Below are 18,961 nucleotides of genomic sequence, written 5' to 3'. Positions count from 1 at the left end.
TATAACTCTACCTTGCCTATTTTTAGCTCACCTGAGCAATGCTCAGGTGAGTTTTTCTGATCGCTCGATGTCCGGTGTCTGTCGTCCGTCGTCTGTCGTCTGTCAACATTTAGCTTGTGTATGCAATAGAGGCTGTATTTTTCAATTAATCTTCATGAATATTGGTCAGAATGATAACCTTGATGAAATCTAGGCCGAGTTCGAAAATGGGTCATCTCGGGTCAAAAACTAGGTCACTAGGTCAAATCAAAGAAAAACCTTGTGTATGCGATAGAGGCTGTATTTTTCATTTAATCTTTATGAATATTGGTCAGAATGATAACTTTGATGAAATCTAGGCCGAGTTCGAAAATGGGTCATCTCGGGTCAAAAACTAGGTCACTAGGTCAAATCAAAGAAAAACCTTGTGTATGCAATAGAGGCGGTATTTTTCAATTAATCTTCATGAATATTGGTCAGAATGATAACCTTGATGAAATCTAGGCCGAGTTCGAAAATGGGACATCTCGGGTCAAAAACTAGGTCACTAGGTCAAATCAAAGAAAAACCTTGTGTATGCAATAGAGGCTGTATTTTTCAATTGATCTTCATGAATTTTGGTCAGAATGATTGCCTTGATGAAATCTAGGCCGAGTTCGTAAATGGGTCATCTCGGGTAAAAAACTAGGTCACTAGGTCAAATCAAAGAAAAACCTTGTGTATGCGATAGAAGCTGTATTTTTTAATTGATCTTCATGAATTTTGGTCAGAATGATTGCCTTGATGAAATCTAGGCCAAGTTCGAAAATGGGTCATCTGGGGGGTCAAAAACTAGGTCACTAGGTTAAATCAAAGAAAAACCTTGTGTATGCGATAGAGGCGGTATTTTTCAATTGATCTTCATGAATTTTGGTCAGAATGATTACCTTGAAGAAATCTAGGCCGAGTTCGAAAATGGTCATCTTGGGTCAAAAACTGGTCACTAGGTCATATCACGTAAAAACCTTGTGTATGCGATAGAGGCTGTATTTTTCAATTGATCTTCATGAATTTTGTTCAGAATGATTACCTTGATGAAATTTAGACCAAGTTCGAAAATGGGTCATCTCGGGTCAAAAACTAGGTCACTAAGGTCAAATCAAAGAAAACCTGTGTATGCAATAGACGGGGTTTTTTCACTGATCTTCATGAAATTAGCCAGAATGATAACCTGTTAAATCAGGCCGAGTTCGAAAATGGTCATCTGGGGTCAAAAACTAGGTCACTATGTTCAAATCAAAGAAACCTTGTGTATGCAATGAGGATGTATTTTTCAATTGATCTTCATGAATTGGTCAGAGTGATTGCCTTGATGAAATCTAGGTCGATTTTGAATATGGGTTATCTGAGGTCCAAAAATAGGTCACTAGTCAAATTAAAGAAAAATCTTATGTTGCGATAGAGATGTTTTTTTCATGATTGTTATGAATTATGGTCAGGTGATTGCCTAATAAAATCTAGGTCGATTTTGAATATGGGTCATCGGAGGTCAAAAACTAGGTCACTTGTCAAATCAAAGAAAAAACATCTGTATGTGATATAGAGGCTGTATTTTTCAGTTGATTTCATGAATTTTGGTCAGAATGATTTGCCTTGATAAAATCTAGGTCGAGTTTGAACATGGGTCCATCTAGGGTCAAAACTAGGTCATTCTAAGAAAATGCTTGTTTTATCGCAGAGACCCAGTTATTTTGGTCCAAGTTTAATGAAAATTGGTACAGAATATTTGTTTCCATGATCACTAGGTCAAACAAGTTTTACACTGTTATGGAGTGTTTCTTAGGTGAGCTACCTAGGGCCATCTTGGCCCTCTTGTTTGAGTTATTCCCCTTTATCATATTTTCTTAAAAACTTTTGTCCGGAGCATATCTTCTTCATGCATGGAGGGATTTTGATATTTTTTGGCACAAATGTTTACCAACACGAGGCGGAGTGTCATGCGCAAGAACCAGGTCCCTAGGTCTAAGGTCAAGGTCACACTTAGAGGTCAAAGGATACAAGAATGAAAACCTTGTCCGGAGCATTTCTTTTTCATGCATAGAGGGATTTTGATATAACTTGGCACAAATGTTCACCACCACGAGACGGATTGTCATGCGCAAGATCCAGGTCCCTAGGTCTAAGGTTAAGGTGACACTTAGAGGCCAAAGGTCAGATACAAGAATGACTTTATCCGAAGCATTTCTTCTTCACGCATGGAGGGATTTTGATGTAACTTGGCACAATTATACACCATCATGAGACGAAGTGTCATGCACAGTTCCCTTCTTTATAATTACTTCCCTTTGTTGTTACTTTAAACAGTTTTTATTGTAACTTTTTCATTACTAGTCGTAGGGAAAAATTGAGACCACTTTTCTATAGTACAACATGCATGCTACATCCAATTTTGAGGTGTATTTTGACCAATCTCTACCTGGTAAAAATTTTTGTGTGGACTTACAATTTTTTTTTTTTTTTTGAATTAACTTCCCTTAGTTGTTACTATAAATAACTTATATTGTAACATTTTTATAATTGACCGTAGGGAAAAAACAAGACCACTTTTCTGTGGTAGAACATACATGTTACTTTCCAATTTTAGGTGTATTTTAAGGTATCTCTACCTGGTAAGGAGTTTTTTTGTGGACTTAGAAAAACAAAAGACTTACAATGATTACTAAACAACCACAAAATTAAAATTCCATTTGCAAATACAGCTGCTAAAGTAAAGAAATTTGCTGTGACGGGCGTATATTGTGACATTCTGGCACTCTTGTTCCCTGTTAGCTTTCCATTCCTTCTTTTTACAGTAGCCATATAGAAAAACATCATAGCTATACTGTTCATGAAAATTAATAAAATTTAGCAGTAAACCACCTCACCACTGACTGATTCTTTCTTCCACATCTTTAAAACCCCTGATGTGGACCACAACTAAACGGTTCTTCAAAGCTTTCCCCAAAATTAATTCTTTCAGACACTAACTTGCCAGGAACTTTAGCCTTCAATTATAATATGCCCGGCAGGGGGATTAGCCACGTCTAACATGGCTCTTGTTTGTTTTGTTGTTTGCTTTGTATGCGAGTGTGTGTGTTAGAAGTGTGCACATCTGCATACTGTGGTTTTCGTTTTGGGGAGGCTGTGTTTTTAGAACATAGCATTCCCTGTTTGATATTTATCCTTGTTTTGTTTGCTTACCAGCAGTGTCATACCAAAGTCTTAACATAATCCTAACAATAGCACCTTTGCTTGTTACCACGACCATGACATATTGCCGAATCACTAGAATATTTGTTAATTACAATATGTTAATCTCATACATTTCCTTGGTTCAGAATACAGTATTTTTCCGAAGTAATTATATATCACTTCAAGACATTCATAAAATGTAATGAAATTGTTTACATAGAACGTAAATAACATGACTATGCCATTAGTAACATTGTAACTGGTATCAGAATGAAACTTTTTGAGAAAAGTACTAAAAATGCACTGAACCTTACCCTACGATTTTATTTACATTTTCCCTGGATTCGAATTATGTGACCAACATTCCTGAATAACTACAACAGCTTTGCTTATCAACAAAGACCGGTATGTTCTAAAAAATATGTAGCAGTTTTATATCTAAGTGATTTCCTCCAGCATGTTTTAAAAAACCAATATTTATGAAAAACTCACCTTTTCGTGTAGTGCCGCCATCTTTGTTATTTGGGTAAGGTTCAGTGCAATCCCCACCCCCCTTGAAACTGCTGGCCCGATTTTAAAATGATTTCATATAAATGGTCCATGTGTGACCCTCTACCAAGATTGTTCAAATTATTCTGATTCGTCAAAAAACAATCTTGCCAGGGGGTGTGGTCATGTCTTCCCTATATGTGTATATTTCTAATTTTAAAAATGTTCTTATCAGAAACAGCAGACCCAATTTTCAATTCATTTTCAGAAACTGCTGGCCCTTTCCAAAGATTGCTCAAATATACTGTTTTATAATAATTTCACAGACAATTTTGTTGCATAATTATCTTCCAAAACTGTTGAAGCAAGCAGTGAATCTCAGGTGAGCAACCTAGGGCCATCATGGCTCCCTTGTTGAAGTTACAGCATAGAAATTTGGACCTCGTGTATAATTTTTGATACAGATTTCAATACTCCTCTTGAATAGTCTGAATCATGACCTACTGACCTATTTTTTTTTGTTTTTGAAGGTACAGCATAGAAATTTGGACCACGTGTATAACTTTTGATACAGATTTCAATACTCATCTTTAATATTCTTAACCCTGACCTACTTTGTTTTTGAAACTACAGCACAGGGATTTGGACCACCTGTATAATTTTTGATAAAGATTTCAATAGTGGTCTTTAAAAGCCTTAATCATGACTTACTGACCTAGTTTCTTGTTTTTGAAGGTACAGCATAGAACAACTTCTTTTCATTAACTGCTCGATGGACCTTCAGCAAACTTGGTGTGTAGCATCATTATAAGGTCATCAGAGTATAAAATAGAGGAAATTTTGTCGGGGGCGTCTCAAACTGACTGTTAATATCACGAGACTGCCGATTCAAGGTGACCGTTAAGGCAGGTTAGACTGTACTAAGATTATGCCAAAAATTAACCAGAGAAATAACGGGGATCTACCAAAAATTGTACGGTTAAATAGTCTGTCTGTGGCATTTACCAGCATCAATTTTACCAAGAATACAATACAAATTTTAATTAAAGTTGGTGCATATATGTCACAGGCTGAACAAATGTGCAGTCAGTCTGGGGCCTGTGACCCCTTGCTCCCGACTGCCAGACACATATTCTCCCATTTCATGACCAAGTCCGTACTGGAACATACTAGCCCCGCTCATGCATCCTTGAGTTCTGGAGTTACACAATAATTAAGACTGACCAAGCAAGCATGCCACAGCCCTATGTTGGGCAGCAAGTATCACAGGTGGCTAGGGGTCCAGTAGTCAATATACCTGTACTATGATCTGTGTGTGAATTTCAGTTTAAGTTGTTTTTCATCACAAAAAGCAAGGTTTGAAATGCTTTATTCAACGTTTTTAAAAATACGAGTAAAAAATATGTGATTTCATGAAAATATTTGAGTTTAGCTACTTTTTGAACAGTCAAAAGATAATGAAAGGAATAAAATCATTATAATCAACTGTAATTACAATGAAACAATAACTGCTTCTAGCTAGATAATTTGACTGCTCATTAATTGCAAATTCCAATCAAGGTGCCAAAATATTATAACATGCGCCACTTCACAAAATGCGTACATGTAGAGTGCGTATAATGATGTTTTACTATCCAAATCATAGACAAACTAGAGCAGTTTTTGAGAAAAGCGCACGTCTCCCACAACTGCCTTATCATCTAGATTGGCATTTCTTCTCCATTATGTATCGGAGTCAACCATGCATCAAAACCTGTATCACTGGCATCAGTATTTTCGGTTCAAGGGCCATAATTCCGAAGTGCCTGGGCCGAATTGGCTTGTTATCGATCTGGGCCGAGGACTTATTGGCAAACACATTTTGTTCAAGTTTGGTGAAGATAGGATGAGAAATGTTCAACTTCAGAGTGCGGACAAGATTGACGGACGGACACGCACAGACAGGAGTAAATCAATATGTCTCCCACCACAGTGGTGTGGGAGACATAATTATTGGTAGCAGTCAAAATTCCAGATGTTAGAACAAACAAATATGTAGAATTTTCAATTTTCGCCACTTGTGATTTTTATTTCCAATGGATCGAAAATTTGCAATTTAGCTAAAGTAGTGAACGATAGCATAGGCCCGATAACTTATTTTTTCTGCCCATATTGTTAAAAAAGGTCTGAATTATTTTTTTCCCTAAATGCTAGATTATCATTTTATATATTTTCAAGTACCCAAACATTCCCAGACTTATTTCCAACCTATAGTTACGCAATTTAAAGATATGTGAAGGACAATTAGATTATAGCAGCAGATTCACTGAGGTTTATTTAATATTATGATTGGCCTTTTATGGATGTCAATAGAAGGCTTGTAATTTCATGCTTATACAGGTATAAGCATGTATATTTCATTCTTATATTAATGATAAAAGGTGTAAAAATTCAGAACACATCAAGCTATTCACAAAATACGTTCAACTGTACCTGTAAAAGCAAGTATTAGACTAGCTCCTAGACTATGTAGCTCCTAGACTATGTAGCTCCTAGACTGTGTAGCTCCTAGACTGTGTAGCTCCTAGACAGTGTATCTCCTAGACTGTGTAGCTCCTAGACTGTGTAGCTCCTAGACTATGTAGCTCCTAGACTGTGTAGCTCCTAGACTGTGTAGCTCCTAGTAGCTACTAGACTGTGTAGCTCCTAGACTATGTAGCTCCCAGACTATGATATATGTTCGTTTTTTTTAATTTTTATTTTAAAAAGCTTTGAATATAGCCGTCCAATATCATGGTCTTAGAATCAACCTCTGAGAAAATCTGTAAAATAGACTGGCATTTGTAGCTACTACATAAAATAAAAAGAAAAATTATAAAAATCTAAACTTTTGTGACAATTTTTTATTATCAGTCTATTGGCTAGTGTAAGCAAATATGCGAGTTTTAACATGTACATTTACTTACAGCATGCGATTTTAAGTTATCTGAAAATTTCAGCTGATACTTGTTATGTATAACAATTTTATATGCACACAATATGTCATACATATATGAAATAGCAACCTGTCTTACATATGTGACAGTTTGTCTACATTTTGTTAAATTAGAGACTGAACCTCAGCTAACAACATCAAGTGTCAAGCATCATTTGCTTCATGTTATTTCTGATATCAACGGAGTTTTTCCTTACTGTCCTGCATTCTGAATTACAACCTGAGATTCCTCTATCTGTTTATACAGAGTTATATATTTTCCTGCTCTACGTGTTGCAGGTAGTATCATCTTCTCACAGAATACAGACTTATCAACAAGACAAGAATATTGCCTATCTAATTCAAAACATTGTAAAAAATGTAAAACAAAATCGAAACAATTCTGTGAGTTCTCGTCATAACACTCTTTCTTCCAAAGTTTTTCATTAGCAAATTGTTCAAGACTGTGGTCCCATTTGTTTTCAAGTTGTTCATGTTCATCAAGTATTTTAATACTAAGACAATGTGTCCAGGTTTTATCACCTACAGTAACACCCCGCTCATCAAACTCGTACACATTTCCACTTGAATCTGTCAATCCAATATGGAGGTTTGAGTTATTGGAAAAGTCGTACAGAAAATGCCCTATAGTAGGTTTAATCACCAGACTGCACTGTGTAATATCAGCCTCAGTAAATGGAGACTCAATAATGTACGGAGGGATCCTTAATCTTGACTGAGTCAAATCCTGCCCACACAGGGGGCAGATTATTGGAACTATAAAACAAAGAATGTTCTGTTTACGGTCACAATGCTGAAAACATCGTATCTCTCCTAATTCCATCCTTAATTTCTTCCATATAAAAAACATGCAAGTAAAATAATTTAACAATAATTCCTTCAAGTTGCTTCAGTCCATTATACCTCCAGTTTTGACAATTTCTATTGTCCTGACAAGTGCCCTCAGAGAAGTATTTTCACAAAAGATCTAGCACAAATTTTAATATGAGGTTAAGATCTTTAGTTTCCTGCAGAACCTGGTCCTTGTGCCATTGGAGGTAGTGAATAGCTTTTTGAAAGCTGTAGATGTTTAGGTCTATTTTCAGCATGTATCTTTTCTAATTCTTCAAGACGACTCTGCACATGAGCTTTACGATGGTATGCCATTAACAAATCTTTCTGGGCTGCGTAACAAGAGCCTTCATGTGGCTGACCTGAAATACATTAAAATGTTAAATAACGTGAAACTTAAACTTGAGGATGTTCTATATCTTGCCTATATAATAACAAAAAAGGTTCAAAATACAATTAGCTTTTTGATTAAACAACAAGAATCTAAAGGTGGTTCTTTGCCACTTGTCATTTCAATTAATTGTACACCAATGATGAAAAAATCTAACAATAGGGCCATGATGGCCCTATATCGCTCACCTGAGTTTCACAGCTCAAACGTCTCATTGGGGCTATGGTTTTTGTCAAATCCATTAATTTAACTATTTTGGAAGCGGGTCACACAACGAACAGTTTAATGAAATTATTCTTAAATCAAACAACTTCAGACGAGATTATTTGTCAGGGTTCTATAAATATAAGCAAAGCACATTGCAGCTATCAGGATGGCTATCCTAGGTAGAAGTTCACCCAAGGAACAGATCCATCAAGCAGTTCATGAGAAGAAGTTGTTTAAAGGTGTTTTAGCTCTAACAACCTAGCTTTGATAGTTTAGTAGAAAAGTTAACCTAAACAAAACTTAACCAAGAAATCTGATATTTTCTAAGTCCAAAAGGGGCCATAATTCTTGCAAAAAGCTGGATGGAGTTATGTTTCTTGCTGTACAGAGTCAGCTTTTGATGGTCAACAAGTGTTGCAAGTTTTAAAGCAATAGCTTTGATAGTTTAAAAGAAAAGCCGACCTAAACACAAAACTTAACCAAGAAATCTGATTTTTTAAGTCCAAAAGTGGTCATAATTCTTGCAAAAAGCAGGATGGAGTTATATTTCTTACTGTACAGAGTCAACTTTTGATGGTGAACAGGTGTTGCAAGTTTTAAAGCAATAGCTTCGAAAGTTTAGGAGAAAAGTTAACCTAAACATAAAACAACCAAGAAATCTGATATTTTCTAAGTCCAAAAGAGGCCATCATTCTTGCAAAAAGCAGGATAGAGTTATGTTTCTTGCTGTACAGAGTAAGCTATTGACGGTGAACAAGTGTTGCAAGTTTTAAAGCAATAGGTTTGATAGTTTAGGAGAAAAGCTGACCTAAACATAAAACTGAACCAGGCAACGCAGATGCAGGCAACGATAACTCATTTTTTCTCTCCAAAAAATCAGATGAGCTAAAAAGGGCCAAAATTTAACCAAATATCTTTGACATAGTTACATACCCTTGACTACACATGGAGATCAAGACCATAAACAAGTGCTCAAAGTTTCAAAGCCACAAGTCAAATAGTTTTGAAAACAAGAGGACCATGATGGTCCTGAATCGCTCACCTCTTCCCACATGACCCAGTTTTGAGTATGACATCGTTTTTGACCAACTTTCATGAAGATCCCATGAAAAATGTGATCTCTAGAGTGGTCACAATGTTTTTCTATTTTTAGACCTACTGACCTAGTTTTTGAAGGCACGTGACCCAGTTTCGAACTTGACCTAGATATCATCAAGATGAACATTCTGACCAACTTTCATAAAGATCCCATGAAAAATGTGACCTCTAGAGTGGTCACAAGGTTTTTCTATTTTTAGACCTACTGACCTAGTTTTTGACCGCACGTGACCAAGTTTCGAACTTGACCTAGATATCATCAAGATGAACATTCTGACCAACATTCATGAAGATCCCATGAAAAATGTGACCTCTAGAGTGGTCACAAGGTTTTTCTATTTTTAGACCTACTGACCTAGTTTTTGAAGGCACATGACCAAGTTTCGAACTTGACCTAGATATCATCAAGATGAACATTCTGACCAATTTTCATGAAGATCCCATGAAAAATGTGACCTCTAGAGTGGTCACAAGGTTTTTCTATTTTTAGACCTACTGACCTAGTTTTTGACCGCACGTGACCCAGTTTCGAACTTGACCTAGATATCATCAAGATGAACATTCTGACCAACTTTCATGAAGATCCCATGAAAAATGTGACCTCTAGAGTGGTCATAAGGTTTTTCTATTTTTAGACCTACTGACCTAGTTTTTGACCGCACGTGACCCAGTTTCGAACTTGACCTAGATATCATCAAGATGAACATTCTGACCAACTTTCATGAAGATCCCATGAAAAATGTGACCTCTAGAGTGGTCACAAGGTTTTTCTATTTTTAGACCTACTGACCTAGTTTTTGAAGGCACTTGACCCAGTTTCGAACTTGACCTAGATATCATCAAGATGAACAATCTGACCAACTTTCATGAAGATCCCATGAAAAATGTGACCTCTACATGGTTCATACACATTCTTTCAGACAAAATTCCCTGACATGAAAGCATTTTTCCCTGACTTTTTGGTTCGGTACGATACAAACTAAGTCACCTAGTATGACTTTTGTTATCTTAAAATGTGCACATTTAGTGGTTCAATTTTAAATGAAAAATAGAATGTTGGCCTCCACCGCCCCTACAGCCAACCCTTACCTCCTTTTTTGACAAACATTTACATTGTTTAATATTTTGTTTGTTTATTCCAAATCAATTGGATATGGAGCTGGTGATTATACAAAACACACTGGCAAGCAAAATGACATGAATTATCATGCATTAAAAAGTAATCAAATACACTGTTTCAAACAAACAAATGCTTTTATGTTATGACCAATAGACAATAAAGCAATTACTTTTGGAAACCTGAACATATTAGCCAAATCGAACTGTTTTTCTGAACATAGCTTTACTAAATTACATTAACATGGAATTGTCATTCTGATTACCAATTAAAAAGAGTAACATATATAGGATATATACCATGCAAAACACCTTGGTAGCAAAAGCATGTCTAACATCAGCATAGGCAACTAACATCTCACTGATTACCTGATTTATAATGTAGGTACTTTGCCGGCCAATTAATTACTTTAATTAAGAACTCCAGTGTGACAGAATAATATTGGCGGTGTTTTTTTTTTTTCTGTGGGATGTATCGTGGATGTTCTCCGGACCGTTTAGGTAGGGATTGGCCCAATCATCCGGGACGGTTTGCATGCTGTGATGCATGTCGCAGACATCATACCGTTTAATTCTGTCTGTTCAAAATGTAAGATATCTTCTGTTCTATTCTCCTCTGACCTGTGTCTTTGATAGGTCAGTTAATGTTTTATGATATTGTATTTTGTTTCATGTTTTGATCTGCCTACCTTCCAATTTAAAATGCTTGGTATCTTATTACCGTAATGTAATTTTAATTTCTTCTATAATAGTTCAATTCCCATTTTTTATTGAACATTATATAAATGTTTTTATGTAAAGCACTTTTGAACGTATTTTTATATGAAAAGAGTGCTATATAAATGTGGTATATAATAATAATAATAATAATGTCTTTAAGGTATTGTAGATAATATTATGTTCAATTTTATATATCGCACATAAAATAAGCCCTGCATAATTAAGTGACAGTATTGCATACTATTATATACAAGCAAGCTGATCAGCCCCATATCCAGCACAACAGCATAAAAACCACTAAATGTTCACAAAATGTTAACAGAGTTGTACAGGTTAAACAACTAGCTATAATACACGTGGTTAGATTGAATTAACTAGTACTATAACAAAGGCAATGAATCTATAGGATAAGGATTCTATATAAAACAGCTATTAAGCACTGAAATATTTCATATTTACAAGCACAGGTTGCCACTGAACAAGACAACAATACAAAGGATTTAGGAAGTGTTCAGTTTCTCTTGCAGTGATGATATCTTAGCATCTAGCTCAGTAAGATCTTTTTTCATATCTGTTGCCTTTGCCCGGAAAGCATTTGACTTGGAAAGTAATTCAATTTTCCTTTTCTTTTCAGCCTCCAGAGCTTAAAATTATGCTTTAATTGTTGTAAGTGTGATAGCTTTCATGAAAAAGGAAATATTTGAAGAAACTGCCTTAACCTTTACAAATTGTTGCCTAACCAGATCAGAAAATTCCCTGACACTTTCCTGACATTTTCCAAATTTCAAAATTTCCCTGACATTTTGTAAAATTCCCTGACAATTCCCTGACCTTGAAAAAAATTTTTTTTTCCCTGACTTTTCCCTGACGCGTATGAACCCTGCTCTAGAGTGGTCACAAGGTTTTTCTATTTTTAGACCTACTGACCTAGTTTTTGATGGCACGTGACCCAGTTTCGAACTTGACCTAGATATGATCAAGATGAACATTCTGACCAACTTTCATGAAGATCCCATGAAAAATGTGACCTCTAGAGTGGTCACAAGGTTTTTCTATTTTTAGACCTACTGACCTAGTTTTTAACTGCATGTGACCCAGTTTCGAACTTGACCTAGATATCATCAAGATGAACATTCTGACCAACTTTTATGAAGATCACATGAAAAATGTGACCTCTAGAGTGGTCACAAGGTTTTTCTATTTTTAGACCTACTGACCTAGTTTTTGACCGCACGTGACCCAGTTTCGAACTTGACCTAGATATCATCAAGATGAACATTCTGACCAATTTTCATAAAGATCCCATGAAAAATGTGACCTCTAGAGTGGTCACAAGCAAAAAGTTTACGGACGGACGCACGGACGGACGCGCGGACGGACGGGCGGACGATGGACACTGCGCGATCACAAAAGCTCACCTTGTCACTTTGTGACAGGTGAGCTAAAAAACGTGGACTTTAAAGAAAACTGAATCAATTTCCAAGTCTAAAAAGGGCCATAATTCAGCCAAAATAGTTGAAAGAGTAATGTACTCTTGCCTACAAACGGAGATCATGATGATAAACGAGTGTTCAAAGTTTTAAAGCTACATGTCAAATACTTTTGACAAAACGCTGACTTGTACGAAAACTGAACCAATCTCCGTCCAAAACAAGGGCCATACCATAATTCAGCCAAAACAGTCAACAGAATTATGTACTCTTGCTTGCAGATGGAAATTATGATGATAAGCAAGTGTTCAAAGTTTCAAAGCCACATGTCTAATAGTTTTGACAAAACATGGACTTGTACGAAAATTGTACCAATTTCCAAGTCCAAAAAGGGCCATAATTCAGTCAAAATAGTTGACAGAGTTATGTACTCTTGCTAACAGATGGACTGTTATAATAAACAAGTAATAAAAGTTTCAAAGCCATATGTCAAACGGTTTACACAAAATATGAACTGGTTTGAAAAACTTTACCAATATTTGTAAGTTAAAAAGGGGTCATAATGGAGTTATGTACTCTTGCGTAAAACTGGACATGGTGATGGTACATAAGTGTTGAAAGTTTCAAGCTTTATCTCAGAAGGTTTTGTATAAATGTGGACTGGTACGAAAAACTTACCAAGGTGTGATGCCGACGCCAACGCCGACGTGAGTAGGATAGCTCTACTAAGTCTTATTCTTCGAATAGTCGAGCTAGTAACAACATTGTTTAATAATAATAATGCAGGTTTTTAGTCAACAGATAATCCATCTTTAGTTACCAATATGACCTATGATCAGAAGAGATTGCTAAGTAAGCACCCATTTACTATCCTTGAGATATTTATTTTACTAGAAAACACACTGTCTTTCTAGATTCACTTTTCTCTTTTGAGAAACTATTTTACTATTTCTCTCTAACCTGCATGCCTGTAAAAAATCTGGGTTAGATACTGAATCTGTTTGACAGGTTTCTTACCAGCAGAAACCTTGGTTAATTTATACTCGTCTATTTTAGCTAAATAGTTATAAAAGCTTCATGCTTATTTGAACACTTCCTGGAAAAAACCAGTACTGGTGTCATATGAGAAAGACATGGTTTTGACGCCAGAGGGACTCAAACCAACAAACCTCAGTTAGTGTGGCCTAGAATTGACAGCTTCATACCTGTAGAAACTTGTGTTAGATACTGAATCTGTTTCATAAGACCTGCTTCAACACTTTCTAGAGTTTTGATAAAGCCGGTAGTGTGTGTCTCGACTGTTTTCATCTGGGGTTTCTCCTTGGCCAGTTCTTCTAATGCTTTCCCTGAAAAGGAAAACAAGTTCAACATTAACATTGACAAAACTGCTGCATTGTTGAATTTATTGTCAGCTAAAAATGACAATCGGCTTAGTCTGTATGGTAATTTTCCAGTTACACGTATATTCCAACCTCATACTGCTTGAACAACTCCCTCAGGTCACTGTTAAATCACTATAACTGAGCCGCGCCATGAGAAAATGTTAGAATTGCTCGAACACAGACAGCTGGAACTCTAGAACCTTCTGACAATTATTATAGTGATGATAATACCTTTTCACTCGAATAACAAAAGGTACAAGTAAAATCTCGATTTGCATATTTCTACAGCACAAATCTTTAACATCTCGTGAAACTTGTATTTTAAGGAATGTTCAGTTGTCATTAAGGTAGTTCTGCACGTTTGGTAAACCGGAAGTGGTGGCGTAACGTCATTTATCCGAAAAATGTAGAATAAGGTCTGGATTTGACGTACAGAAATAAAAATCATTTTATGAATTAATGGCAACCCTTGAGTAAATTTATTACAATGGCACCGTTACTATCTTTCTAAAGTTAGAATATATTAAAACATCTGACACGTTAAATAATTCAAAATAATGTCTAAAACTTAGCTTGAAATGTGTAGTTCACTTTAAGCAAGGTCAAATATCTCAAAAATAAGCGCACAGATCTATACATTTTATTTCACCACATTATAGACCATATGTTTATTTACGACTGTGAGAAGTTTCATTAAAACCTACACTGTAAAAAATTTCTATTCGCAAAAATGTTATGAAAGTTGTGATTTTCCTATAGACTACCATTATGAAAAATTGCGTGAGGTCCAACTTTTTCAAATCAGTCTAGCAAAAAATCAAGCACACGACCCTATCGTTCTAATATGTTATCCACTATAAATAAAGTCGTTATTATTATTATTATTATTATTGTTATTATTGTTCTTAAATTTTATTTGCTGAGTTTTCTGAGTATATTCTGAAGTTTTGATCTGAAGTTTTGACCTGAAGTGCATATCGCTTATCTCACACTAGCGATATTTTAACATAGCACCATGCAGTAAATACAGGAACTTTTGACAGCGACATCAGCTTCGTTGTTTTTGTGTATTAGCTAAAGAAAGGTGATTTTCATTTCTTTTTAACTAACACAACCATTTTTAAAATCTTTTTTTTTTTTTCATAATTCACCATAAATTCATGTTTACAGTAAATGATAGTTATAAGTTATAGGAATTCCTTTGAAATAACTTGTAGATTTCCTGTAAATTTCAGTGTATTTCGATTTGATTAAGGGTGCGCCATTTTATATACTTCTGTCCCCAGTATTAAAATATTCTGAAGTGGGTATAAGAAATATGCAAGTTTTCATAGAATAATTTTCTCATTTTCTACATAAAAACACAAGCAGAGGACGCGATTAGTTGTCTGTAATAGATTTTCAAAATCTTGATTGATTAAACACCAATCTTACTACTTTACCCCTTATGTGCGCCAAAACCCATGCCGCAAGGATATGAACTTCAGACATAAAAGATTGATTCAAATAAATCAAAACATTTATTAGTCCAAATGACAGGATGTTTCGGGTTTTCATTGGGGATTTCCTAACAGAAATATGCGGAATAAGTTTGGACGTGATGGAGACAGCGACAGTAAAAAGTTATCACGCTGTCCCGAAATGTCCTATTGGACTAGACTCGTTTTACCTATGCTCGACCAGATTTACAAGTATTTTTTTCGGAACAAATTAAAAACTGACAAGGTTGTGGAAAACGTTTAGTTTCTGAATTGACCTACTTTTATTGGTAAATTTCCACCCAAGCGTTTGGCTGACATTGATCAGGATAAAATATAGCGCAGTTCATACTATAGGGTGTAAAACACTAAATTTTAAAGTGACATTTTCCTATGCTCGACCAGACCGATTTCTTTTTTCAGAGGTAATTATAAAATCAAGCAAACAAATATTTTTATAGTCAAAACTTCATATTTCAGTGTTCGAAATTCGCGGTAGTCCGACAGCCCGTTGCTACCAAATTTCAGCTCGGGCTACCGCGATTTTCAGCAGGTACAAGCCCGACCAGGCTACTGAATTTCTAATTTGTTTAAAAAATCATGCTAATTAAACGAATACTGCATCCAGACTGAGAAACGCTTATGGAATTATTGTTGGTTTTGCTCTCATGTGTTGACAATCAAACACAGTGTCAAAGACGTAACGCAGCGCTAATTGGCTGAATACAATCACCTCTAGCATAACGAATTATTTCATTAGCTTTCTTACTTCTCACGAAAATCTCACAAGTACCTGCAGTAGGCGGAGCTTAAATTATGCTATCAGCCTGTGTGTAAATGTGTATTCAGCACTCGTTATTACATCTTTCAAATTGTCAACAGTCCGAGTTGCAGTAATTGGTAAGTGCAGATCCTAAAAAATCGGCGTAACAGTTTAGATTTTGTTTTGGCATGGAGTGTCATGTCCGATGCTTTTGGACTCTGACGATGCTGATCTGGACTGGAGTGTTTAGAGTTTAATTTTTTCAAAAACATGGCAAACATGTACTGTATGTCTTTTTTATAACTTCAAACATGCATAGAGATGTCTGTAAAACAAAATGTTATATGGTGCAAAAATTATGTATTTTAAGGTATTAAAGTTCGGGCTAGTGAAATTGGTGTCGGGCTTGGAAAATTTCCAGTCTGGTAGCCCGAACGGGCTAGTGGATTCAAATCTGAATTTCGTACACTGATATTTTCTAGTTCTGTTTTCAGATTTTAAAATCAATAAGTTTCAGACTTTCAAACAAGAGATAGAAACACCTACCTGAAAAGCGGGCAAAAGGAACTTTGGTAAATGGTGTGTCTGCAGTATACATCAAGTAATTTAACAAGAAATCGAACTGTTTTAACAATCAAACAAACCTAAAAACTTCAAAAAGTCAAATGTCCATAATCATTTTATCCAACTTGTCTTATGGCGCGGTGAATCTTTTTATCTCAAGCGTCTACATGACGCAACTTATGAAGGCGCCATTTTTGTTTTGACCTTTCGAGAGGTGGGCGTGTTTGTTTACATCTTAAATTTTACTTTCAAGTCGATAGTTTACAGATATAAGCTTATGTCAAATTATCAATAAAGGTTAGAAGACTATAAAATACGTTGTTCCAGTACTGTTCTTAAAGAATTCGGGAAAGACGCATCATTTTCAAGAGGAGATTCACGGTAAGTATTTTCACAGATGCAAAGAAGCTGTCGTCTGTAAACAAACAAGCCCCTTAAAGATCTAGATCAAATATGTATGATGTCATACAAGGATGCTGGGAAGGAAATAAATGAACAAAAACCGTGAATTCAAAGGTTTATTTCAATAAACATGTACATTTATAAATAGTGGTCGAGCACTTGGCTGGTCGAGCATAGGTAAACAGGCTGGGCACATCTCCCAATCGGGGTAAATTACCTCATTCGGGGTAATATACCCCGATCGGGGTACAATTAGAACAATAGAAAAGCATAACAAAATTGATATTTCTTTTTTCTTTAAAGTGCTAACATAAATATTTTTACTAAAGCTTTATATCATCATTACAAATATGCCTATGTACCATTTTATCAATTTTGCATATGTTAAAAAATGGTGAAAATCTGAAATTTTTACAACAAAAATCTGTTAAAAAATTATCATATTATCAACTGTTTATATCATACGAAGTTGACCTGAGAATATGAGCATTAGCACTTCCTTAATAAAAAAGTTATCAAAAATTTTGTACTTTTCTTTTGTTCTTGTTTTACCCCGATCGGGGTATATTACCCCAAACGAGGTAATTTACCCCGATTGGGAGATGTGCCCAGCCTGGTAAAATGACTCTAGCCAAATGAGTTAGGCTAAACATTTATATGAATGCAAGCAATAGTTGTAAGTGTTAGTAAGTTTAGATATCATGAAAGTCTAAACACTCTTCACTACATGATAAAAGTGTAGATAGTGATCCGATATTGGCGAGTTATCTGTAGAAACAGTTACGCGAGTACGAAAAGTACTGAGCACGAACTGCCAACTTCAACTCCGCTGCATTTTTCTTGGTTAAAATTATAACATTCAGAAACATATATTCTGCCATTTAAACCTGAATTAAGAATGGCTGTTGATATTTCTTTTTCAATGCCTTCTAGCTGTTGTAATCTTTCCATTGGCGAAATTGAGGACGCCATATCTGCATTTTTTCGAGGACTAAAATCCGGTATTGGGTCGTCCGGTATCGGGACCAGTCCTAAAGTGCGAAAATAAGGTTAATTTCACGAAAATAAGACATGTTTACGAAAATCGGCTTATTTTTTTATTTTATTTATATTTTTTTTTGGAACCACGTTTAAGGCCCGTTTATCATGTTTATTTGTCTACTCTACATCATATTTACATTTATACAATATTATAATTTTAAATGCATTACAGCTAATTACATGACTCAATACGTATATAAAAAAATTCCATCTGAAACTGAAACTGAAACTGGTTTATTTGCTTAAACGCCTATTTCTACATTTAAAACATATTCAATGGCGTTTTACAATACAAGTTGAAATAAAATATTAAATATAAAATATTTTAAATAAGATTAATTAAAACGAATCAAAATAGCAATTATTAATTTAAAGTCAATGATAATACTATATTTTAAAATATTACTAACATACAATTATCACAGACAAACATTAAATTTCTATCACTGTCACCAGCATCATTGTTTAAAACTCAGTCAAAACTTAGAATAATGCAAAGTAGTCTCTGAAGAAATGCGTTTTCAACCTTTTCCTAAAGCAGTCAATTAAAGAACTTTGTCTGATGTTCAACGGCAAATTGTTCCACAACTTTGGCCCTATAGTACTAAAGCTTCTATCACTAAAAGTTTTTCGCTTGTTGAAAGGGACGATGTAACAGTCAACTGATGACTCCGAGGATCTGAGGGAGCGCTGGGGATTTTCGGTGTTAAGAGTTCAATCAAATATGCAGGCGCATTTCCAACATGGCAATTGAACATGTACGTCAAGATCTTAAAGTTTATTCTGGCTTTGATCGGCAGCCAGTGCAAATCGTAGAGTGCCTGCTTAGAACTGTCTCTTCTTCTACGATTCAGAACTAACTTCGCACACATATTTTGAATGCGTT

The 18,961-nt window shown here is 35.4% G+C and overlaps 2 protein-coding genes across 2 annotated transcripts; both read right to left on the bottom strand.

Moving 5' to 3' along the window:
* Positions 1 to 6,540: 6,540 nt before the first annotated feature.
* On the bottom strand, positions 6,541 to 7,502 carry LOC123553915 (MKRN2 opposite strand protein-like). The gene has a single exon (XM_045343661.2). It carries the CDS (start codon positions 7,500 to 7,502, stop codon positions 6,846 to 6,848), a length of 657 nt encoding a protein of 218 aa, XP_045199596.2. The 3' UTR covers positions 6,541 to 6,845.
* A 139-nt stretch (positions 7,503 to 7,641) lies between these two features.
* Positions 7,642 to 18,079, bottom strand: LOC123553916 (mediator of RNA polymerase II transcription subunit 11-like). Its single transcript, XM_045343662.2, has 3 exons — positions 17,922 to 18,079; positions 13,651 to 13,791; positions 7,642 to 7,845 (listed from the first exon to the last, which is right to left on the bottom strand). The coding sequence occupies exons 1-3, from the start codon at positions 18,004 to 18,006 to the stop codon at positions 7,652 to 7,654; spliced, it is 420 nt and encodes a 139-aa protein (XP_045199597.1). The 5' UTR covers positions 18,007 to 18,079; the 3' UTR covers positions 7,642 to 7,651.
* Between the last annotated feature and the right edge of the window lie 882 nt (positions 18,080 to 18,961).

Source organism: Mercenaria mercenaria, chromosome 7, assembly GCF_021730395.1.
Source record: "Mercenaria mercenaria strain notata chromosome 7, MADL_Memer_1, whole genome shotgun sequence".
Classification (NCBI taxonomy): Eukaryota; Metazoa; Mollusca; class Bivalvia; order Venerida; family Veneridae; genus Mercenaria; species Mercenaria mercenaria.
The sequence above is the reverse complement of the archived record's forward strand: the minus strand, read 5'-3'. Positions and strand labels throughout refer to the sequence as shown.